Source organism: Gobius niger, assembly GCF_951799975.1.
Source record: "Gobius niger genome assembly, chromosome: 10".
Lineage (NCBI taxonomy): Eukaryota > Metazoa > Chordata > Actinopteri > Gobiiformes > Gobiidae > Gobius > Gobius niger.
Window position 1 is genome coordinate 13,681,625 of NC_136861.1, and position 8,269 is coordinate 13,689,893.

At 45.5% G+C, this 8,269-nt stretch overlaps 1 protein-coding gene across 4 annotated transcripts; it reads right to left on the minus strand.

Moving 5' to 3' along the window:
* Positions 1 to 248: 248 nt before the first annotated feature.
* Positions 249 to 4,809, minus strand: LOC306969763 (neurogenic differentiation factor 2-like). Of its 4 annotated transcripts, none has more exons than XM_079565480.1 (2): positions 3,397 to 3,702; positions 249 to 2,108 (listed from the first exon to the last, which is right to left on the minus strand). In XM_079565480.1, the coding sequence occupies exons 1-2, from the start codon at positions 3,417 to 3,419 to the stop codon at positions 1,061 to 1,063; spliced, it is 1,071 nt and encodes a 356-aa protein (XP_079421606.1). In that variant the 5' UTR covers positions 3,420 to 3,702; the 3' UTR covers positions 249 to 1,060. The 4 variants fall into 4 exon arrangements, with proteins under 4 accessions (XP_079421606.1, XP_079421608.1, XP_079421609.1 ...); XM_079565482.1 differs by lacking the exon at positions 3,397 to 3,702 and adding an exon at positions 3,898 to 4,020 and having other exon boundaries at positions 250 to 2,108; XM_079565483.1 differs by lacking the exon at positions 3,397 to 3,702 and adding an exon at positions 3,752 to 3,858 and having other exon boundaries at positions 250 to 2,108.
* Positions 4,810 to 8,269: the final 3,460 nt, after the last annotated feature.

Here is an 8,269-nt window from a genome sequence, read left to right on the forward strand (position 1 = left end):
ATGGCCGTTTTAGAAACGAATTAGCACTGGTAACTTATTTAAACACGCGAGCTTTAGTGGCAGATACATCGGGGTCAGTGGTCACAGATTTCCCCTTGTGCTTGTTGTGCGTGACCAAAAATAAACATGCGCACAGGAATAGAAGAACGTAAATAAATCAATAGCACGGTGAGATTTATTGACGTTTTATTTTACCACACAGTTGGTTGAATACAAAGTTGAAAGACTTGAATCTTTATGAAAAATGTTCAGAGAAGCACAATGTGTTCCCTTTAGTTCCACAGACTATTAACATTAATTACAAAAACAACACAACCATAAATACGTGCAGCAATAATAATAATAATAATAATAATAATAATAATAATAATAATAATAATAATAATAATAATAATAATAATAATAATAATAATAATAATAATAATAATATTCAATGCATAAATAAATAAATAAATACATATAAATTACATAATATAAAAGAAAGTCAAACTGTGCAATGGCTCACATTTAATAAATGAATGTCAAACTAAAGTAAACAGCAGATGTCTCTGGATTCTTTATTTTATTCTGCATGTGAGGATGTGTGCGTGTGGACAGTGCGATGAAACGTACAGTGACAGTCCCATGGGCCTCGTGCCTCTCCGTGGTCTGCTCGGGTTTTGCATAGATGCGAAACGATTGATTTGACACTTTGAAAACAGCCCAAGCACAAAGTGCCGTTCACAGTTCATATTTCCCCTCAGCCTGTGATCCTCGCGACCTTTGTGCAGTTTCTGGTTTGGCCAGAAAGCGCAGGAGCTTCCGCGATGCTCGGGGTCATTGCAGCGCAAAACACGCTCAAACACATAACAAAAACATCTGATTCTGATTCCCTTTTGCTCACAGCTCCTGATATGATTGGCTCGCACTGATTTCAGCCTAAACTGCTGGATAGACTCTATTGCGCAACGTAAAGGAGTGGATTGTCCTCCGGTGCTTCCCTGACCTCAGTCCTTTGACACGAGCTGTACGTCCTGACGTCAGCCCGTCAAAGCGCCGGGCAGGGTTGATTTAATGGACGCTAGTTGTGAAAGAAAGCGTTAAGTTCGTCGTACACGGGGGCGCGCTCGTGGTGTAAGTGCATGTCGTGATAAGGCAGTACGTTTTCGGAGTGAATCCCGCTGCGCGGCCCCGAAGATCCAAACACCAGGTTGTGCGCACCCGTGGCCCGGGGTCCGGCCAGGCCCGAGTAGTGCATAGAGTAGTGGTACGGCTTTTCTTCTGGCGACGTAGAGCCCGTGTGCTTGACACAGAGCGGAGGACTGAGCGCCTCGTACTCGGGGCTGTTGTACTCTGGGCTTCCACCGTAGTCGTATGAGCTGTAGCCGTGCGTCCGTAGCGTGTGCGAGTTGGAGCCTGGTTGGCAATGCGGGCTGGACAGACGGGCACACTGGTATGGATAAGAGTGCACCGAGAAAGAGCCGGAGGCGTAGCGGCCTCCATCCTGGCACTGCTGCTCCGTGAGGAAGTTCCGCGAGTTGAGCTGCAGGCAGCCGGCTACCAGGTTGGTTGTGGGCTGTGAAAGGCCTTTGCACAGCGTCTGAACGTACGCAACCAGATCCGGCCGCTTCCCAGAGCGCAGAATCTCTGACAGTGCCCAGATATAGTTCTTGGCCAGACGCAGCGTCTCAATTTTAGACAATTTTTGTGTCTTAGAATAACATGGCACTACTTTGCGAAGATTGTCCAACGCAGAGTTGAGGTCGTGCATTCGTGTGCGTTCTCGAGCGTTAGCCTTGACCCTCCGTAGCCTCGAGCGCTCGATGCGCGCCTGCGTCATTTTGCGCTTCTTTGGGCCGCGTTTCTTGGGCCTGTCACCCTCTGTGCCCTCGCCATCTTCGTCCTCCTCTCCCTCGTCGTCTTCATCGTCCTCTCCCGCGTGCTCCGAGTGCGTGCGGCTGCCGCTGCGCAGCTCTGAGTCCATGTCCATGTCCATGTCGTCCTGGCCATCCCCGTCCTCATCTTTGATCTTGGCATCCTCTCCATCGCTGTCCTCAGCCCAGCCGGAGTATTTCTGCACGTCCGGCAGCAGCGAGGGGTCACTGAACAGCCTAGTCAACATCACGCCTCTGGAAGAAAAAAAAATCACAATTAGAAATGATGCAATGACATAAGACATCAAATGAGGCAAGGGGGCTGAAGTGTATCCGTGACAGGTCCACGTTAGACCGTTCTGAGCTGCAGATTTAAGTCCCGGGTGAAAGGTCACTCCGCTCATTATCAGCTGACACTCCTAACGAGCGACATTTTATTAAACTCTCATACTTCGTATTCAGACCCAAACCTGTAATGTCTCCTTTTGTAAATAAGGTGGAATAAATAAACGCCACGGAGAGAAATGGTCCTAAAGCTGCGCCCAAGGCACCATCCAGACGGATCCCCTTTTAATTCCCTGCTGTCATCCGCGTGCCCTGTCGCGTCCTCGCGCAGCGGGTCCCAGCGGCAGGGGCCACATTACAGGTCCCTTGGGGGCCCCCACTCTCTCACTCCTCCTGATGCCCGTATATAAATATATACCCCCCACAATCCGCCTCAGAGCTGGCTGCATTCCAGCAGTATTCACCGCGCTCCGCTTTATTTAATTTATAACATGTAGATGAAGTTAATTTTTGAACTGAGACTGATCCTCTCACAAAGAGGGCGGCTGAACAATGTAAGGCCTGTAAGATAAAAACGCAGATGAAACAAACAAAACAATACAGATATACCAAAAAAGAAAAACACTATCTCCATTGTTTTAGTTGCCTTGAAAAGCTCGTAAATTAAATGGAAAAGCTTTAGTTGTTCCTTCGGTGCGCCTTTTAACAGTGCTGCTGAGGTGAACACAATAGCCTCGTCTCTCCTGTTTTGCAGAGGGGAGAAATGTCCCTCTGTAGCAGGGCCCCACGACTCCTTTTCTCAAGCAAAGTTCCAGATCTGCGACAAAATTCACCCCACAGAACTGTGTAACGGCACACGGCTCTCCACCACCTTTCACGCAATGATTTTTTTGTGTGCATACATAATTTAAATAATCTGTCTTTAATCTCAAATTTCTTTGTTTTCTTTTTTTGTATTTAAATTTTAAAAAAGGCTAATATTTTATGACATATTGGTTTGTAAAAGTTCGTAAATTTCATTCATTCATTAAATTACAAAGCAGTATTAAACTAAAACACATTTTACGCACGCGGCAAAATCAGATATTCTGTCAAGTTGGCAATTAAACCTTACACCTGAGAGAAGTTCTTGTTAGACACAAAAAAAACATAAACCGTAGAGAGCATAAACTCGACATTGCTCGAGTTCTCCTATAATATGACGATAGTCTAACTATAATGCCCCCCAAGTTCTTCTAATGAGACATAAATCGCCTACCGCTCGCAGTGAACGCGGTCCATCAGCGAACAGCCAACTGAGATGTGTGACAGCTCCAATAAGTCTCCATTGGCTTGCTCCTTAACACGTCTCCTGTCCCAGCTCTTATTATTACCATTACGCACACCCCGAGCGCGCGCTTAAGTAAGGTAGAGCCGTGTGTGATGGTTGGCTAATTATCTCGGGGGGTGTGCCAGGGGCAAAATCGACTTCTGAAATCTCAGGCTCAGGAGGTTTGCTCAATTAGATGTTAGGGGGAAAACACAACAACAACGTTTAATTAACAGACCGTGCAGTTACACGAAATAGATTTCACACATAATTCAGTATGCAAGAGCGCGCATTTCCAAAGCACCTTTTAACGCGGAGATCGCCTTTTACAGATGTAGCCTTTTAGCCCTCGTTAAAAATAAAAATATCCCTTCGAGGAGCCCGATTCGGAAAGCGGACAAATAAAAGATAAATCACTCGCTGTCACGCACTCAATGAGCGCTGTCCCACCCTTTCGTTTGGTCCGAGATGAAACGCGCAAATCAGCAACAAAATCATCAATAAATCTCCCATTAAGGCTCGAGGACGTCCTTCGGGCTCGCGCAGCGCTGCACCTATGAAGAATGATGATTCACATTCCCGGTGTTGTCTTTTGTTTGTCTTTGCGTAACGTGATCGCTGTCTCGAAATCTAATTGGTATCTAATCATTTACGGCGTCTGCAGTGTCTGCTGTCGCTAGAACGTGCGGGAATATCTGGGTGTCAAAAGTTGAAGGGCATCAACGGGAATACGGATCTGTATTTTTCGTCTTTTACGCGCGTTGGACGCAAGGCGCACGTTGAAAAGGTGGCATTTTCTGGAGAGAGCATCGCTCCGGGGGGTGTTCTGGACTCAATGCGCCTCATGGATCGATACCAAAGTCCGGCCAGGGTGCTGAATGATCCCACATGGATATTGTCTATAGCATTTTAAACCACAGGCCTTAAAGCGTCAAGTGCAAACAATTCATAATTTATTATTGTTGCATTTTACAAAACAAAACCACACACAGAAATAGCAGATGTATTATTTAACTTACCTTGGCTCAAGCTCTTCACAAGTAACGGGAGGTTTAAAAAAAAAAAAAAAGGAAAAAGTTCAGACCATCTTCGGGGACCAACGAGCCGACGCTTCTTGTCTGCGCGAGTCGCTTTCTCTCACCGTGTTGCTCTCCCACAGCGCGCGCACACCGGACTGAGCGTAGCCCGAGAACGAACCGTGCGTCTTCAGCGGGCGCGTAGAAGTGCACACAAGTGTGTTTACGTATACTAAACGTGTGTCTGCGTGTGCGCTACCGGAGAGCGAGGTTACATACCAGCTACGGCTGTGATGCCAGTGCCCATATGGCTGGCACGTCACCGGCAAGAGCCATCACATGAGAGCGCCGTGATTGACATGCGCCCGCATTCGGAGAGATCTGCCCTCCCCGGGGGGAGAGAGAGAGAGAGAGAGGAGGAGGAGGAGGAGGAGGTGGTGGTGGTGGAGGAGGAGGGACTCGCCATCTGTCACCGCGCTACCGCTCACACACCCAGAAAAGAGGAGAAAATGAAATGGTGGAACAACAAAACTCCTCGCGGTTGACCTGTGCTGTTGCTTCAAGGGATGCTACGGCTATTTTCAACCAAAACCTGACAATATGTGATTTAAATAAGGCGGTATTGGCATGGCCTCAGCGGTGTTAAGTGAATCAAATCAGCCTTATCAAAAAAAAAAAAAAACGCACATTCAAACAGAATCCAGAATTTTCCTTTTTTTTTTTTACATGCTCTGAAAATCTGCAACCCAAAGTGAAGAGACAGTGGACATCGGGCTTTACCTCACGATTGCCAGTCATCAAAAAGAGGCAACGTATAATCGACCGTCTAGTTTCTGTTTCCCATCCGTAGTAAACTATTCCAAATACACAGAGGCGTTAGCAGCTTCAAAATCAAACCTACGCCTAATCGTGTGCCACTTGTCCGCGTCTATAAATAATCATTAATGGCTGAAATCTGTTTTGCAGCACGCAGCAAGGGCCGGTATCCACGTCTTTATTTATGTAACGCCGGAGCCTCAATGCAGTAGTAATTACCCTAATAGTGTTTATCTATCACCTCGCAGCCACTTAATGTATAAAGTGCTGTTTTATGGCCGCAGACTCTTCATGTGTGACCCTAACGACCAGTCATTGGGATATTACTGGCTTGGATTAAATATGGATCCTATTATTGTCTTATTCCCACAGTGATTATCGGGGCTTATCTTAATGCTTTGTGGAAATGAGAGAGGTGATGGAGGGGGGGGGGGGGGGAGATATTGTATAGATGGTCTTACAGATCTTTTGGGGGGTAACTTTTTGATTGTTGCATAATAGAGCATAGGAAATTTGGATCAATCAGGAAAAATCAAGGGAATCATGGAAGCATTGAGCTTGATATGCTCCATATGAGCAAGTATGGAACCATGTGGAGTGTGTAATGTGAGTTCTTCATAGCTTCTTCCCACTTTTGTCCGGAAAAACTGGTAAAAAGGTCTATTAATGTGTCATTCCTGCAACTCCGTCGTGTTGATTGAGTGTGTAGCAACTCTCACCTCTCGGCAAGAAGTTCTCGGTTCAATTCCCGTGACAGGTGATGCCTTTTCTCTGTGGGTTTCATTTCTCCCATCAGCTTCCTCCAGCAGATTGGTGCACATGGCAGTGAACCTGGCTCATGATCTGGGAATGGATTCCCTAGGCCCTGCATTGCGGCCATCAACTCCTTCTTAAAGGCTTCCCCAGACATGTTTAAGAGGTGGGTCAAATGCAAATTACATTAATACAATACCCTGCCGCAAGCACATAGTTGTAGTTTCAGTTCATTACATATATGCAATAAAAATAATTTACATTCATATAGATGATAATGCATATTCATAAATGGGACACCCTTGAAGCAACATTTAGCTTGTATATGGGGCCCAAGACAATACACAGTAGTAATAACACACACATACATAATAACCTGAGATACATATTATCTAAAATACCTATTACCTTCCAACCAATACCTATTACAAAGTTGTAATCCTTAATAAAACACAATTGCAATACAAAACTTACCAGTTGTCCCTGTCTAGCTAAATTGCAATATAAACTGCTTTGCAACAACAAAGTGTGTGCCAGATAGATTATTTCACTTAGTTACAAATTGCAGCAAATTACGAGATTTTTTCAAAACTAATACAGTTAATGTGTTTATGCAATAGTTTAAATTCTAATTTTTAATCCTTTCACAAATGGAAATGTCGGATTGTGACACCGAGCCAAAGACACATTTGTGAACATAATGGTTCAAAACAATTGCACTGATGATGAACAACCAAACAAAAAGCGATTCTCCGCATTTATCAGGGACCGATGTCAACAACAAACTTTACAAATGGTGATAAACAAACGGATCATTTGGGGGGGTTATGGCTTTCAAATTTGTTGTTTGTAATTATTAGTAGTTAGTTTTCTGTCCTACCCAAATAGATGATCATTTTCCATGTGAATATGCTTTATCTGTTTGAGAAGATTATCTGTTAATACCGTACATGGCTGTCCTAATGAAATTACATTTGATAAATACTTTGCCAATGAAAGGTGGTGAACTGCTGGGGTTTAGCCTCCATCGCGTCGCTGGTGGGAGGCAGCCCGGTTGCCTGTAGGGGGGGGGATGGGGCTGCATTATAAGTGCATTAAGGCCATGCAACAGAAGGCATATTGTTTATTTATTTACCTAATTGGATCAAATTATGCCTCCATGTATTCATAGGAACGACAAGCTAAACCGATTTTGATTCGCTCTGACTCTTGTGGGGCTAGCCGTGACCCACTTGCCAAAGCCGCAAAGGTATGGCGTTACATAGGGCCCGCTGCTGTGCTTTCAGTGCGGCGGATTGTGCGTGCATGGGCTGGTGGTGCTCATGTGGTGGAGTGTGAAGAGCCAGTGTTTCGTGGCTGGATGGGGCTCTGCCAGGGCTGGTGTATTCCAATGAGGGAGAGAGAGAGAGCGAGAGAGAGAGAGAGAGAGAGCGAGAGGGCGCCTGCGGGGGGAAAGAAACAGAGAGAGAGGGACAGAAAGAGAGAGGGGCTGTGGACCCAGGTGTGCCGACTCACTGGGGATGTATGAAAAATGAGGGAGAGATTGAGGGGGGTGTCATGGTTAGGAGCTGGCAGAGGTGCCCAAGATTTCAAAGCCGGTTGGCATCACGCACCGATATAATTCCTCGTGATGCCGAGCGCTTTAGATTGATCAAGGCGCACAACGAGCAGTTGAGCCGGTGCCAAGCCTGGTTAACTAAAGGTAAAGGGCTCTATTTGTCACGATGCAGACATGGTGTACACAATCAAAATTGCATGGATCTGATGGAGGGTTAGTCAATGGGCCAACGCTGACCCACATGTTTTGGCGGGTCGAGATGCCCTCAACCGACATCCATGCACAAAGGTAATGGGACCTTCTTGCTTTAAGGGGAAAGAGCTTAACAATGTGCCCTGTGCTGAACGAGAGATGGAGATGATGTACTGTGCTGTGCAGTGTATTTGGAGAGTTGCTTGTAATGGTTTATTTGTTCTGCTTTTGATTGTTGAGTGTAGTTCTGGTCTGTGGAGTATGTGCCATGCAAAAAAAAAAAAGAATAGAAGTGAGCTCTATTTTTCCACTTTTAAAACCCAATTTACTATGTGTGTCTGTCTCAAGCCTGTATAAACTAGCATAGGTCAATAGGGCAGGACTATATTGTCTTATTATCATCATTGTAAAATTAAATGTTCATCTCTTCTGTCCTGCCATCAGGGAGAAGACCTGTGCCACATTCAACTGACTGAAGGACGGCTTC